General features: G+C 39.6%; 1 protein-coding gene across 1 annotated transcript in view; it reads right to left on the minus strand.

The window, feature by feature from the left end:
* Positions 1-17,271, minus strand: part of cnksr2a (connector enhancer of kinase suppressor of Ras 2a) — a 67,132-nt gene that overhangs the window by 16,222 nt on the left and 33,639 nt on the right. Inside the window, exons 13-17 of the mRNA XM_050057376.1 lie at positions 14,903-15,117; positions 11,308-11,359; positions 6,554-6,729; positions 3,825-3,898; positions 3,624-3,695 (exon numbers count right to left, since the gene is read on the minus strand). Of these exons, the coding sequence (XP_049913333.1) occupies positions 3,624-3,695; positions 3,825-3,898; positions 6,554-6,729; positions 11,308-11,359; positions 14,903-15,117 (589 nt within the window). The remainder of the gene's footprint in view (positions 1-3,623; positions 3,696-3,824; positions 3,899-6,553; positions 6,730-11,307; positions 11,360-14,902; positions 15,118-17,271) is intronic.

Raw genomic sequence — 17,271 nt, forward strand, 5'->3', positions numbered from 1 at the left:
ATGTCTGCCTTCTTTTGAATATAATGGGACTTGTTTGCACTCAGCCTGTGGTGCTCAAAGCACCAGAAAAAAACACATTTGAAAAACTGTATCAAGGGAAGAAGCGAGAATCCACTTCTAGCCCACCTAGCACCGCTGAGCTAGCTAACGTTACAGCTCAGCTGAGGAAGACGGCATTCATGTTTACATTTTGTGCTGGAACAAGCACGAGCCTCTCGTCCATGACTAGATGCACGCCTCCTTCTCCGCAGTGATTTGTTTGGTGGGTGTAGTTCAATAGCAAAAAATAGTTCCTACATGAAATTCCTCACAACAAAGGTCTGTGGATTATCTTGAGTCACTGGTCATGATTACTGTAAATAGACATTGCTGTTGAGTTTTTCAAATGTATTTTTTAGGTGTTTTGAGCACAACAAGCTGAGTGCCATCTAGCTCCATTATATTAGGAGGACGGGTGAACTATCACTTTAGGACAACCCACAAGAAATGGACATCACCACTGTGAACAACCAAATGCATTCACAATGAAATATTTTAGATCAAAGAGTACTCCATTTCAAAATGCTAATAAATGTTTTTTAACCAAAGTTACCACCTTGCTGTTGTATGCCTCCACGCACCAGTCAAGTTGCACTTAGACTTTACATCCATGTCTGTGACAACATGGATGCTTTACACACATTTTCCCTCAGCAGCACAAAAGATCTATTCAATCAGCCCAATTTCAAGGTGGAAACCCAAGGTTAGTGTCACCAATTCAGTATCTGACCAAATGTCTCCCCTTCTGTTGTCATGAAGTCATGACTGAGTCATGACTGAGTAATGGCCAGTAAAGTGTTTTGCAGAAATATTGTGTGAAATGTTGTCATGATTATATATAAATCCTTGAGTTATAGTCATAGCATGTTTTGTGAGGTTACACTGACATCTGATGACCAAAATCGAATCAGTTCATCACTGAGTCCAAGTGGACGTTTGTGCCAAATTCAGTGAAATTCCCTCAAAGCATTCTTGAGATATCACATTCACAAGAACTGGACGGATGGATAATGCCTCCAGCCATAGCTTTTGCCGGTAAGAAGGCATACAAAAGTATAAAACTTGATTCAGCAGAACCAGATGTTGTATTTTTTATTCCAGGCATTCTTCTTTCTTGTCTAAACCTGGTGCCTACATTACCCACAGTGCAATGACACCGCCATGAGCTGGGTCAAAGATTTGTGTGTGTTATGTTAGTAGCCTCTAGCCGCTAGCCTCAAGCAAAGATGAGGAGCTGCAGAGGTCTGGTAACCTCACTTCTTTCTAACTCCCCACCCCCAGATATTCTTATTTTCAAACCTAAGTCTTGAGCTCTAACCGACACTGACATCACTTGAGGCAATTTATCAGACTTCATGCAGCTCCCTCTGGAGCCACAAAGGGCTTCATGCAACTTTTTTCATATATGCAGAGGTACAAATGGGCCATTCTACATTTTCCTGTATGGTGTACTGTTACTTTCCCTTGCACACTGGCACTTTTCACAAGATGCCATATCTGCCCTGTCCGTATCAGGTTCTTCCGGCGATTCCTGATGGCCCGACATGACCTGCACTATTTTTGGTCTTCCAGCGAAATCGTATCCTCCGACAGTTACTGTCCATAACACCCTGATTGAACGAGTTTCCATCTATAAACATTTGGCCATCTATGTGGACACTTCTTTATCCTGGAGTGCACATATAGATTATATCTCTAGGACGGTATAACACATATACTGTCTTAGGAGACTGAGGTCATTTGGAGTAAACAAACAGATCCTGATATTGTTTTTCCAATCTATAATACAGACTGCAGCACAGAGTCAGTTCATGGTACAGTTGTCTCTCTTCAGCTTGAGGCTCAACTATACAAACCGCTACGTATCTCATCCAAGACTGGGTCAAATGCTTCAGTCAAGTTTTCAAGCTGCATACACTAAAAGAAATGTTGTCTCTGAATGGAAATAAAACCAAACACAACCAATCCCTTTCACACTTTATCTAAAGAAGGTCAGCTTCTGCCATCACAGAACATATAGAGTCCCACAGGCTTTGAACATTCTGAGGAACTCTTTTGTTCCTCAGTCTGTCAATCTAATAAATCAGAAGTAGCCTCAGTATACCTGGTCAGACACTGTATGTTATATGAATAATAAATTTGTTGCATTGCATTCCCTTTTGATAATGTGTGATGTGATTTGTAGAGTTTGTATTACAGTTTTGTTGCTCGGTTAAATGTTGTTTTCTTTTTTTGTATTTAGGTATATTTATGTGAAAAAGTTGAAGTCCTGGGATTCAGGGCAAATTTCAGATTTTTTTCTGATAATAAAGAAATTTAAATCAAATTACCCAGTGGGCACTGGGGGCACTGCATGACGCTCACCTGTTCCCGTTCTCACCTGCCTGCAGCTAGTCTAGTAATGTTACATGACAATAATGTTGGCCTGGCTCAAAAGAGCAACACAAAGAGAAAACAAACATATTAGAGGATGACAAAACAGAGCTTCTTAAGTCAAATCCTACGTCACTAAATGCAGGCTGGAAGCAGCAGGCTATCGTTATGCCGAAAAACACACCAAGCAGCGGTAAAGTGCGTCCTGTGGTCCGAGCGTCGGCTGTTTTGTTTTGCACCAATGTGCAGTCAAACTTAATGTCGGTGCTGTTAGCGCCAAATTTCAGCCAGAGAATACCTGCAACAAATCTGTAAACAGAATCCTGTGACTCCTTTGACATGTTGACCTGTGTTACAAAGAATAATAATAAACACATCTCCTGGTGGCAAGCTGCACTTTGTTGCTGCTTGGTGTTGTCATAGCAGCAATGAAGACCCTGTTGATGTAATGTTAGCATTAGCTAAACCACCTGTGGCTACCACCACTGCTAGTGATGAAAAGACAGTTTTTTAAAGTAACCTGGTTCTTCTTGTTCACCTTCCACAAACGGAAAAAATTATAACACGACTTATTTGGTTCCAAAGTATAAAATAAAAAAATGTGGTTTTACAGCCAGGCTAGCTGTTTCCCCCTGCTTCCAGTCTTTATGCTAAGCTAAGCTAAGCTAACTGGCTGCATCTTCTTATCCAACCCTCAGCAAGAAAGATTTCCCCAAATGTTCCTTAATAAGTAATTTAGGAAGGTCTTAGAGATTATTTCTCTCTCAAAAAGTAAAAAATAATCCTCCAGTGGGCTAGTGCTCACCTGTTTTGTTTATACTCCCCTATAAATTAACCTTTTGCAGGATTCTTTTGTAAAATCCTGAATTATTTTCACTTTGAAACTGATTGGAAACAAGTGAAACTATCTATTTAGGATGTTTTATTAAAATCCTGTCTGAAGTGAAGAGATCATTATGTAAATGACAGCAGAGTCTGGAGAGCCTCTGCACAGGTCGAAACTGAAGCCTCTATGGAAATATATCTTGCAAATGATGTTTTTCATACCCACCACTGCCTGAATAAAAACAGGCCTTTCTTCTGACATCAAATGAAAAACATATTTGTCTTGCGCTTTGGGGATAGTAAACAGGAAGCTGCACTCTTGCCACCCTGCAGGGAGTTTGCCCTTCTGCATAACCTTCATCCATGTTTAGCACATGCTGCTTTACCTGTTCATGTCATCCACTCCATCTGCTGCGAAGTAGAAACTCTTGACCTTGGGGTGACACGCTTTGAAAGCACTAGAGAGCCATGGGGGGAAACAGAGGGAGTTATTTTTGCAGGCAAACATTTATACATAAGAGCATGTGAACTGCATGTGGAGTATAAACACATGAATATGCAACAGAATGTTTTCATAGTGCACTTACTACTTCTTGCGACATTCACTGGCCCGGTCGATCTTAAACTCTGGAAGACTGACGAAACCCTCTGCCTTCTCATCCTGAGCCGCAGGAGAGATCAAACATATGAAGAGAAAGATAAATAATAAGCTGATAGGAATAGAGAAGGCTAAAGGAAAAATGTTACAGGAAAATTCTGGTTCATTTCAATCTGGCGTATCTCCCCATAAATGTGGCTGTTGTGACTCTGTGAGTCGTGCTAATTTTGCACTCGTTGTAGAGATTCAGGAAACAGAGGACTCACTCAGAACAATGTGCATTTGTCTCCTACCACTGTCCAAATAAACATCATTTTGACATTTCAAGACTTGTTCCGGAGTCTGACCAAGAAGTAGCCGTCTGGAACGGCCATTATGGTAAACAGCAGAGGGCTCTACGTCTGGGTGTGAGCCTGCATGTCCATTTGTTTACATGTGTGAGGGTGGAGACACCATAGATAGCACTTATTTTGTGTTCGTGCTACAGGAGGTACAAGGCCAGAGATATAATTACTTTTTAACCATGCGTTCGTGTAGACAACTGGCTGCGTCATGAACAAAACTGTTTACATGTGTATTTGCCCATATACTTTAAGTGTTACTGGAGGCACCAGAAATCTCAGACCATATAGAACTTCAGGGTTTGCATGACATAAACAACAAACATGGCGACACTTCAGGAGGTTACTATGTTGTTACTTCTATCCACACCATTGTGGATAGATGGTATGTAAGGCCCCTAAATCTTGCATCTTGCAGACGTGTAGCATCAATGTCTGAGGACGTGCGACGCTCCAAAGAGATGCAGGTTATGCGAAGCAGCCATCAAGTGCATGTTAAGGTATAGTTACAAACAAGTCATGTCTGTCCTGAAATGTGTGTTTCTCTTCTATAATACACATTCTACATCTCAGAGGCGCAGTCTTTCCACATACGGGCTTCCTTCGCCTTTCAAACGGGACAGAACTCCATGGGAAAGAGTAGGAGAGACACAGCCCGAGGGGGAACCGGGATCTGACACAACACCGGAGGGAGAAGCAAGTCCGTGGAGCTGTGACGAATAAACAAGCGCGTTGCACCGAATGCGCGTCGCTACGGCATCGCTTTGGGTTCTGGGCGCGCATGATGTGCGTCTACATTGAAAGTAATGGGTTTGTACGTGCAAAAGACGCTACATCTGAGCGCCCCCCATGCACACACACGTCAGTGTTCGTCTGCAAAAAAAAGAGCTGCCAGTGGGGGCGGCCCAGGGACTGCGGTAGCAGCATACGTGATACCCAAACATCAGACCGGCTCACTCATTGTCCCGGTCCTCCCGATTAGCCACTCCGGGCCTGTGTTGTATTATTTGTTTTTACTTTCTTTTCTAAAAAAATTATTGTTTGTTTGTTTTGTCTTATTTTGTATGTTCTCACATTTCTGTCTACACCTATATATATATTGTTTGTCACTATCCCTGTTTCGTGTACTAGCCCTCACACCAATTAAAAAGAAAAAAAAAATGCATCTGCTAGTCAGATCGAGATCTTTACGACGCGAGGCGGTGGTGCTCATGGGAACACTACCACTTCTGTCCACAAGGCTTGCCAAAATCAACACAAAATAAAAGTTCCCTGTAGTTAATAGTTGCTGCGACATAGAGTGCTCCAGGGATGATGTTTTTTTTTAAGCCCGACGCAAGCTGCCCTTGTTCCCTCATCCACAAACCAATGGGATTTTTCCAATGGATTTTGGATTACTGCAGAAAATAACTTATGTGGCAAACAAACATTTATGATACAAAAAAAATACTGTTTGTTTGTTTTGTCTTATTTTGTATGTTCTCACATTTCTGTCTACTCCTATATATGTATTGTTTGTCACTATCCCTGTTTCGTGTACTAGCCCTCGCACCAATTAAAAAGAAAAAAAAATGCATCTGCTAGTCAGATCGAGATCTTTATGATGCGAGACTGTTAAGGTGTGTTCCCTATGATGACATTCTGTAGTCTCATTAAGCCACTTGTCTCATTAAGCCACTTGTTCACAACTGCCTTTTTTAAAGCACAAAAAAGCTTCAGAATTCACGAGTGGCTTATTTACCAACATATTTTTAGTCGTAGAAAAGAACATGAAAGTCTCTCAAGCTAGTGTTAATCACAGACTTTATTTCAGGCATCTAACCATAAACCCATTAAAAAAAGTTGACTTCAAGACGAGGGAACCGGGGGTGCTAAAATACAAACTCATTTCCGGATTTTAGGACTCATTCCTGGGGCACTATATTTTAGTTTCGACTAAAATGATCCCTAGACGATGAACCCTTGCTGCTATATGGCTAAGTTTGACTTTGAAACATTTTTAAGACTTCAGCAAACTTAGACTTTATACAAATTTAATTTGAAATTAGTCTGAAATCTCTTTTGCTTGCCAAAGTGCTTCTCTGGGGCAAACTGTTCCTGTAGCTGTGATATCCTGGCATAAAGCTTCAGGGTAACTTCTGCACCATGTTCTCTCCCTTTGTCACAGAGCACCAATATAAATGTTTCAAAAACTTGCATTGCTGCTATTAACTGACAGCAGGCACAGATTATGACAAATTTCATCACTTCCTCTTTGTTTCAGAAGCTTCTTCAACAAAATGAAATATGTTACACTTTTTGGAAAACTGACACTTGTATTGTAGCATCAATAAAAAGAGGTTGGAAAAGGAGAGGACAAATATGAAATCAGACTTACCTCCTCATTGATGTACCAGTACAAGCAGTTATCCTTCAAAACAAACCAGTACTTCTTCCATTTCTGAGAAAAGTAACCCTTTGCATCTCTCTTTCTCCACAGCCAGCCCTCGCAGTCTCCTCTGCCCAGCGCCTTGCAGGAAACACGCCTCCGACTCAGGGAGGCCAAACTCCGTCCTGGAACAACACAGAGAAGACACACATGAAGACAGACAGAGGGGATGTAAATGAGAAAACTGAGAATAAGAGTGAAACATTGTTAGTCAAAAAGGTGCTTGTAAGTGCTCACTCTGTCACAGAAGTGTGAATAAAATTGCCTCATCCCAACGTCGCAGTAATACTTGGCAACAGTTCAGTTTTTGGATTTGACAAAACGCTGCTGCAGTGCAGTAAGGTAAGAGGTGTTTAATAAAAATTGCCTTTTTCCTTCTGGCACGAAAGACCTGTAAAATTTTTCACAACAGGCTCCTCATTAGAGATTACCGAGGAAACTTGGCTCCCAGTCGAGGGCCACCGAGAAACTTTTATTGTGCTGTATCAAACGTCTTAAAGGGAACGCTATTCAATATTCCATTCATTTCTGCAGCAATGGAAAGTGCAGCGTACAGTATATCTCTAAAGGAAACAACTTTCTACACAAGGAAACTAAAGCTCAAATGTGCAGCATGAAAAGATTTGAAGTCTGGAGAGAATCTGAGGATAATTAATAAGTTATATACTGTGATATAGAGGAAACTATACATCCAAGAAATGTACAAAAACGCCTTTTATTTCCAATTTCTGTGCAGCAGCTCAGCACTGCCAGCCTGATACCATCACCAATTTAATTTCTGGATCCAGCAGAGACTTGTTCTGTTAAAAAAAAAAAGATTGCCTCAGCCATGGACTAAAAGGAGTAACTAATATTTCATTACTCATGTGATAAGAGTGCTACTCGTAGCATTTAGAACAATCAATAAATCATTATTATCAAATCCTATTTAAACTTCGGTTTAATTGCTGTAAACAAACAAAGCTGTCGCCCGAAAAAGTGCAGCTGGAGCTAAAGCTTTCGGAGCTTCTCACGATGGCAGATGGTGAAGCAAGTGAAAGAAAATCACTTCCAACGTGTTGATCCTCGTTAGTGTGGTGAAAGGAGAAAAAAAAGCTTTGGTCAAAGAGGCAAAGAAACTGATAGCAGGGAGTTGGAGAGTGGACAAATAGGGCGGAAAATAATCTTCAAGAGGAAGCAGAAGGATTTAAGAGATTTATCATTTTTGATAAACACTGAAGATACCATCGTCTGATGCATGAGCTCACGTGTTAGAAGAAAGAAAACAAAAAAGGTCATGAAAGAATTGTATATATACACATTTTCTATAGATATTGTGATAATATGATTAGCATGAATTCTTTTGGCCACAATAATCGTGTAATTAAAATCTAATACTACATATTACACTAAATAACAACTAGCTTCAGCTTAACAGTGACATAGCGAGACGGTGAATCATTTGATTTTCATCTGGACAGAGTGTACACTATGAAGCAAACAGATGGAAAGCTGTCTCGCCTGCAGTCCAGTCAGGACTCGTAAAAATCTGTAAGATGAATATGATGTGTTAAAATGCAAATACAGAGATCTCTGCACCAAAATGTGTTGTCCTGACGATGAAATGATTCTGTTGTAGAGAGCTGAACTCCAGCAGGATAAAGTCCCAACCTTTGTGATATAGATCGCTGCAGTCAGTGAACTTTTTAATCTATACCTCACCAGATTAATTACATAAGAAGTTGTGATTGATCATTCAAGCAAACAGCATCTTTTCACTTGTGCGTAAATACTAATAAATGACTCCAAACAGCCTGTTCTATCACCTCTAATATATCTGCAATGCTGACAAGTGCCGAAAGGATTAGTCAGTTTAAAGGTTAATTAATTAATCAACATTTTTAATAGCCAATTAAACATTTACAACAGTTATCAAGCAAACATTAAGAAAAAAGCAGGTTCCAGCTTTACAGGTGAAAATTACCTACTTTCCTCTGTGTAGGTTTGTTTTTTAGGTTTCTGACGGTCAGTTGGTCACCTTGAGCTTTGAAATTGTTATGGCCATTTATCACTTCTGTGGACCATTTGACAGATTAAAATGACTAATAAATTAATCAAAACATAACAGCTGGTTGGTCACCTTGAGCATTTGGAAACTGTCATGGCTATTTATCACGTCTGTGGGCCATTTCATAGATTAAAACGACTAATCAATTAATCAAAAACAAAACAAAATATAGCTACAAGTAGTGATTCCTGGTTCAAGTCAACACAGATCATTAAAGGTTGAAAGCTGCAAAGGATTGAGGTCGTTCAATTGTGACCAAATCTGTATCGGGCCACACCCCTCTTGACATCACCCTCTTTGGGTCAACTGCTAAAACATTTTGGGGCATGTTTCAACAACTTAATAAATTACATCTTCAGAGTTTGGTGATGCTTGGAAGAAGTGTAATGACACTTTTTGCGCCAGGACAATGCACTTGTTCGGCACTGATGGTGCCCCCATTGAGTGATTTCAAAATAATTCTACTCATGTGATCCGACATTGTTAAGGAACATATACTTTTGCAATGATTTTTATTTTAATTTGTGTTTTGCCAAACACATTTTTTTTAATGTGTAGCGCCACCTTATGGTGATTTTAAATGAAAATTCCAGGGTATGCTTCAGGTGTATGTTTCTTTCTTATGCTGCTGTCTTGGCCAGGTCTCCCTTGAAAAAGAGAATGTTGATCCCAACGGGACTTACCTGGTTAAATATAGGTTACGTAAAATAAAAAATAAGGAGGTACTGATGTGAGCATATCGTGCAAGTTTCATTATGATTGGCCCAGCGGTTGTGGAGTTAGGTCTATTTATGACCTGAGTCATGCCCCCTCTGAAGTTCATTGGTCAGAAACTTCAAAACGCAATGACATATAGACAAACTTTTGATATCTTTTGCTAAGCCTTTTTATAATAATGATCCATAGAAAATTTGGTACAAATTGGACCTATGGTTTAGAAGTAAATGTCAAAAAATTCAAATGGTTTTTCAAAAAATTCAAATGGCAGAAAAATCTTGTCAGGCGGACCTTAATGGTTCTTGAGGTCTGTACCAAGTTTTGTGTCAAGTTGACTCACAGTGTGGGATTAATAACTTCTCAAAGTTGACCTTTAGTTATAGTGCCCCCATCAGGCAAGGTGGATGTAAAGTTCAGGGTGTGTAGTAGCTGCTAGAAACGTGCAACACCTGATTCGTCCTTGGTCAGAAGGAATACGCTGGCAATCCAAGGACTAAGCTCAACAATGGTATTCATTTACCAAAACCAGGAAGGAACAGCAGTCTTTAGAATGTCTGGGTTACACATGGAAGCCCACCTAAGATGAGTTGGAAATATCAGGACATATGAGTGTGTGTGTGGCTTATGTATATACACCAGTCTTCACAAACAGAGAAACAGGACTAGATTGAGCAGCAGACATGTGGCTCGCCACTTTGGAGGTTGGAACAGACTATCGCAACTGCACCGAAAAGTGTCACATAGTCAAGCTACAGCTGCTTGGAAAAGGAGTTCTTAAAGGACAACAGGTAATTTTATACAGTGAAGTCATATTTCTTGTGCAGCATTTGCTCACAACTTCCAATTATTGGTGAAAATTTCATGTGTCCACAATGTACCATCGCATGGGAATTTGAGCAAACAAAGAGTTTCAGCTCTTCAAGACCTGAGCCCCTTTTAATAGATAATAATAATTAGTAGGAAACTCAACCCTGACAATAATATTATGACAAGTGTAAGTAATACATACTTGCAAATATTAACTCTATTGCCAGCCCTATGTGCCATGGTATAGACTGATACTATGAATAAAGGGTCGGTAGAATATGTGTAATGAAACAATCACAATAGCCACTAAAATAAAACATTAGCGAAAGACAAACCGGCACCGACAAAAAAATACCCCTCATTGTCTAGAAAAATGTGCAGGCCCACTTCTTAAGTTTCCTAGAAAGGCAATGTTATGTAACTGTAGATTCTACTAAATATGAGGAAAAACACTGTGATCAATGGCGCTTTTCTAAATTGTAATTTCCAATTAGTTACAACCACAGGAGTCTTTTAGTCAAGGCACAGCAGGTCAGCTGCTCATGAAAAACTATCAAAGTGGTTACATTTGAATTTTCATTGAAGTAGGAGAATTCTTGCATTCGATCATGGTGAAAGGAGCAATATTTGCATATTAATAGACTCTGGACTGACTGTATCAGACTCAAATTATTATGCAAGGCGGAATATTTTAATGTTTCAAATCATGTCTGGATGGGAAATTTTCTACAGCCAAGCACACAATGGAGAACGTTTCCAATAATATGATAAAAGACTAATGAATGGTATTTATTTGAGTTAATATGGAGCCTCTTATTTAATGGAAATCATTTTGGTTCTGCTTATAAAAAATATGAAATAAAACCAATAAAACCTCAGTAGTCTAATCTGTAATTACAACCAAAATACATATTTTTGTTTTCTGTGAAACGTTCGAGGAAATGTATTAGCAAATTACAGACCCATAAAATAAAGTGTTACTAGGATAATTGGTTCAACTGAAGCAGCAGCTGCGCTCACATTTTTATACAACGTCCATTAGCTTGTCGTCCCTGAAAGAGTGAAGTGTTGCACTGTGACGACAGCTCACACACAAAAAAGAGGAAACCGAACAGGTGGCTCCACTGCTTACCTTTATTCTTCTTCCTGTTCTTTGACTGCAGAGAGGAGGACTGTTGGTATGTCTGAGAGCGGGTTGGAAGGAAGAGAAGAAGAGGGAGGGTGAGATGGGGAGAGAGAGAGAGCAGGCTGTCAGGATGAATCAGTGGCCTTTGTTTACTGCAAAGAATCCTGGGATATTAAAGATGACAGATCTTAGCGAAAGAGGAGGAGAGGAGGCAGGAGACACTTGAACACAAAGGGACGCTCTCTTTCCCTCATTATCTCTTTCTCACACCGACATGCCCTCATGGCAGGGTGGAAGAGTCAGCCTCATGGAGGACTTTAGCAACTCTCACACCTCTAAACATAGAACAAAGGGACGGGAAGGGAGGGGTGGCACAAGAGGGCACTCAGGTGATGGAGGAAATAAGAGAAATAGAGCTCAGGGGCCTCAGGGGATTTAACAGAAAATTTTGGTAAGCAAAATGTGAAGGGCAAACATCCAAAAGAGTTTTCAAGGTCTGTAGGCACTGTAGCTATGGGCTACAACTTGAGCCCCATTTTTAGCCTGTATTTGTTTACATTTTGGTTACTTCGCACCATTGATATGGAGGACACAAGCTGCCAACATTAAAAAAAATAATAATAAAAAAAAATTGCTCAATAAATAAATATGCCATTAAATGTAGCAAAAATAATGTAGGTATGCAGTAACTGATAAAATGTCATATTATTTTAAATTTCATTTTTAATTTGCTTCTTTATTATTTCATTTTGTACAAATTCTCCTATTTATTTACTTTCTTATTTAATTTGTTCTTTTATTTGTTATTTTTTATTAATTTTCAATTTATTTATTCATTTTTGCATTTACCTTTTAATTATTTTAAATTCATATTAAATTGCATTCCTTAAATCTTTAATTTATATATTCATTTTTTCCCTTTGCATTTTCACCTATTTATCTCCCTAAATTATTTGTTTATGCATTATTATTTATTTTTAACGATTTCTTTCTTTTTACTTTATTATTTGTTTTTGTCAAATGTTTTACAATTACATATACTTTAAATATTATTTTGCCATTTAATGTACAAAAAATAGTCTCGAAAATAAATGGCAGCAATAAATAACAATACATAAATAAATAAATTTAGGGAAATAAATAGGGGGGGGGGTGCAAAGGGTAAATTATACATAAATATATAAATAACATTGAAAATTGATAAATACATTTAAAAATAAATCTAAAATAACTGAAAAAAAAGATTGCAAAAATTAATAAATTTCAAAATTAATATAAACAGAAATGAATTTAAAGGAAACATTAAAAAATAAAGTATAAAATAGAGAATAAACACAAAGGTGAATAGTAAAAGGAGTAAATTAAAACAGATATTTCATTTAATCTCACAATTTCAAATATAAAATGATAAAATAAAAAAATGTACGAATATAAAAATGTGATTCATGTCTTTCATATGTGTTCAGATTTTACTGAGTTCTGACTCCAAGGAGTTTTCATGCACCTGTCCCTTCAGCTCCTCTGCAAACCTCTGATGTATGTAAATAAACTTTGGCCAGCAGATCTGAGATGTGACCTCTCTCGACAGGTCAGATGAGGCACCAGATCAGCTCTGATGTCACGATATTACACATGTCAGAGCCTGGAGCTCGGCCATTCACAGCCCCACGCTCAGCAAGACAGATGACATGGGCCCGCCCACACCCACTGACACGCCATCTGCCATCGCAGCACCCGTGCACACCGTAAACACACACACATGGTAATGCATTTAATTTCCAAAGAGATGCTGTCAAGATATATAAGGTCATCGCCAGCCAAACTGACTGTCTGGACCTGAGAGTACTGAGCTCAGACGGACAGGCGAGGCGGACAGATGTCATGGAAGTGACGGGGGGTAATAACGAGTCAGCATTCACTCAGATCACACTCCACTACAACACATTTTCATCAGGGCTAAAAGCTCAAATGTTTTTCCTTAAGTCTCTCGCTGCATGAAAACAAATCAGAGAGGAAGCAGAGTGTTACCTCATTTAACTAGTTTTCACTTTGAGGAGGCAAATGAGGGGGAAGTCAGAGGAGTTTCATAACCTTGTTTGATCCACATTATGCAACTACATAATGCAATCTTCAAGCTACTACCTGCAACCTAATGGAGAACAAGCTGTATTTTTCACCCTTCAGATGCTGATAGTACTGCTTCTTGATGAATATCTGGCCATGTTTTTGATGTTCGGAGCTCATTGCTGTGCTGTTGACATTCTTTTAAAGGAATAGTCAGACGTATTGGGAAGTATGCCTATTTGCTTGGCAAGACTTAAAAGAGAAGATTGATGGCATTCACATCTGTATAGTAAATATGTAGCTGGACAAATTGATTGACTGAAAATGAATTGGCAACAATAAGGGCTAGGTATCGTTTAAAAAATTATGATACCAGCACCAGTACCAGTTTCCCTAAAAGGATAGCGATACAGATAGAGTTCTTCATTCAGTACCTATTATGTGAATGGAGTGGTGTGTAGAACAAACATACTTTCAAAGTGGCATTTTGGCAAGCTAAACTGCCAACTCTGTCAATGTGTCATGCTTTACTTTACATCATCACAGACTGTAGGGTGTGTAGCTGCTGCTATGGGGGAGTTGAACTCCACGCTGGGGACGATTGATGAGAGTCCGTCAGGGCAAAAAGTGACAGGACTAAATATTAGCATCACACAGCTAACGTTACGTAAAGGTTATCCATGGGTTTCACGACAGAGTTGGGCCGTTTTTGTTTCAGTGTGAGTTTACTGAGATTGTTTAACAGCTTGGATGTTAGCCACTGCTACTTGGTTAGCCTGTGCTAACCAGGCCGACATTGAATGGACAGTTCGCTGCAAGGAGAGCAGCTCTGGAGATGGCAGTAAAATAAGGTTTGCCAATCTGACTAAGAGTCAGCATGTTCCAGGATCAGACCCCCAGCACACGAGGGATCACATGCAGGTATTGTTTGACTGAAGACGCTCTAATATTACTTGGCACATGTTTTGGTCCAGAGGGAATTTTCAACCAGGTCTGTGTAACCATAGTGCAGGGAGTGTGTGCAGATGAACGGTGTTAAGACACCCACTGTGCTGCCAGCTCCCGGAGCTCCCCGCCCATGCATCAGCCAAAATCCACCGGTTGATGCAAAGCATGTCTTGACGTTTTAAGTCATCAAGTGGATTTTTGCTCACAGCATGGGTGGGGAGTTCCCGAGGGTGCTGGCACGGGGGACATCTTATCACCATTCATCTACTTACACTGCCCACACTGTGGTGACACAGACCTGGTTGAAAATCAGCAAAGTATCCCTTTAAAGGTACGGAGTACCAACACGCACCAAGTGAAAATAATAATTAACTGCAGCCCTAGTTAGCTTAGCTTAGCATAAAGACTGGAAACAGGAGGAAACAGCTAGCCTGGTTCTGCCCAAGGGTCACAAAATCTGCCTACCAGCACCTCTAAAGCTCAAGAATAAATATGTTAAATCAGGTTTGTTTAATCTGAAGTCCTTGGCGTTGCTTCCTGGTGTAAATATAACATATATATTTTTAAAAAGACAAAGTGGGTGACTTACATGATAAATGGAGGCTGAATCTCTCGGAGGAGAATCTCTTTGATTTGTCTGGAGGACGTAGTGGGAGGGACTTTGGCTGTGGTGGCTCCGCCTTTTGGCACGTTTGGCTGTGTCATTGCTCCGTTTGCCTGGACGAGCCGTGTGGCAGGAGTAGTCATCAGAGCTGGTCCTCTCGTCCATGCCGGACAGTCCCACGTAACGCATCATTGACGCTTCTGAAAATGCCATCAAATTTACATAAATATCATATTCTGAATTTACCTGGAGCTGGAGTGCCCAAATTAGACTCAGTCTTATAATTCTGTCTGCAGTATCATGCGGTATTGATCTTCTGTTTAATATACTGTCATATGTTCTTCATCAGTGCTGCCTATTAGGAGTCTCAGTGGGTTAATTAGAGAATACATTAAAAATATATAAATAAAACACAGTGCAAAAAGGTCACATCACTCAAAGATTCATTAAAATTAGACCAGTAGTGTTTAAGATAAAAAATTTCAGATTCTGACCTTTAATCATGACATAATTATGGAGCTAATCAGTGATTTAGAAAATATCAGAACACAGTGCAAATATCTGTAAAGCCTTCAGATGCAATTGGAAATGCAGCACACTTTTCTCAGTTGGATTTATTTGCAGGTTCATAAGTGTTATTTAACACTGAATCTGGTGGCAAAATATGCAGCAAGTCTGTCCATTGTTACCACATTGGTACACATTGTCCATTGGTACCACAAAAACTTAATACACCCCAATTTGTGCGTCTCATGTATTGGCATACGTTCAGGTCACAGAGGTAACCATCAGTTTCGCTGAAAGATAATTAACTGTCAACTTTTGAAAAACCCATAAACTTGTTTGAAAAAAACTCTAAAAGTTAACATTCTGGGTTTTGAAATATCATCGGTCAATTATCCAAATGAGACCGTCTTCCAAAATACAACTACATACTACATTTTTACAAGCAGAAATTACGACCCATATTTACGTTTATTGTTAGACAGCGACCTCTTGTGGCTGTAGTAATTATTAAAGCAGCAAACGTGGAAGTCAGGCGATGTAGTATAAAGAACGACAAAATCTGGAAGGAAAGAGAGGTGGATGGGTCAAACAAACAAGAATTGAATCCAGGAGACCAGTGTTTGTGTCACGTTTGAAACCAAAAGTCAGCGCTGAGTTACTTTAACAATATAACCTAGTTTGTAACATGACATAATGTCACATAAGTGATGTCAATACAGTATGGTGATGTTGCGTGACGAATGTGACGTGTCTTGTGAGATACATCACGCTATGTGGCAACAAAGATACTTATTTTAAACCTTAACCTAGCCAGGTAGTTTTGGTGCAACTGTGACCGTTTCACAGCATTATCCGCGTGATTACAGCTGCAGATATTGATGACCATATACAAGCTATTCTGCTGTCCACCAATAAGTGCGCTAATTTGGGAAAAATTCTTGTAGCTACCATGATGTCACACATTGGATCATGGACTCCCATATTGAAGTCTCAAGCTTGGCATTTAGGGAGTCGCCAAAAAACTTTTTTTTTGTACTATGCTGTAAACATGTTTATTTCTGCTGTAAAGTTGGGCGCTTTAACAAGGGGATCTATGGGGATTGACTCACTTCTGGAGCCAGCCTCAAATGGCCATTTAAGGAACTGCAGTTTTTGGCACTTCTGTGTTGGCTTCATTACTTTTTAGCCACAGTGGCTGTAGTCTCGCCACCAGACAATCAGAGATCTCCGCCTTCTGATAGTCTGGGGACACTCCTTTCTAAAGTGTGTTTAACACACCGGCGACAACGGCCGGCAACAAAGCAACGCCTCTTGCATTTTTGAAAAGGACACACCTTCTCAGAAATGTGCGCTCCCCCTTTTCTCGTCTGCAAGGAAACAAACACACAGAGAGCTTGAAAATGGATGACGAGAGATTTAACTCCATTTTATCAAATGTGTGCTCATCCGTGAAGAAAATATTTTTTCCAGCGGGTGTCTTAGTTACAACATGATTAAGCTAACTGGAGTAGTTTCATGTCGTAACCGACAACGGGAGGCTTTTAACAGACGACGTCCTGATGTTAGCTTTGCTGCTGCTGTTAGCTGTCCCAGTCAGCTGCAGCTACTGATGCTTTCTAGACATCGTGATTTCCCAAAACTGAATAAATACCACACATAGAAATAGCAACACAAAACTGCTTTGCTGGCTCAATCATGTTGTAACTAAGATATCCACTGGAAAAAATATTTTTTTCATGGACCGTTTAATGAGTTATTACCTATTACAGACACCGCTAACGGCTAAGAAATAGTAATGTTTGTTCAATCATTGTGTTTATAGACTTTACAAACATCGGATTAGTCTA

The sequence above is a fragment of the Epinephelus moara genome, chromosome 11 (genome assembly GCF_006386435.1).
Source record: "Epinephelus moara isolate mb chromosome 11, YSFRI_EMoa_1.0, whole genome shotgun sequence".
Lineage (NCBI taxonomy): Eukaryota > Metazoa > Chordata > Actinopteri > Perciformes > Serranidae > Epinephelus > Epinephelus moara.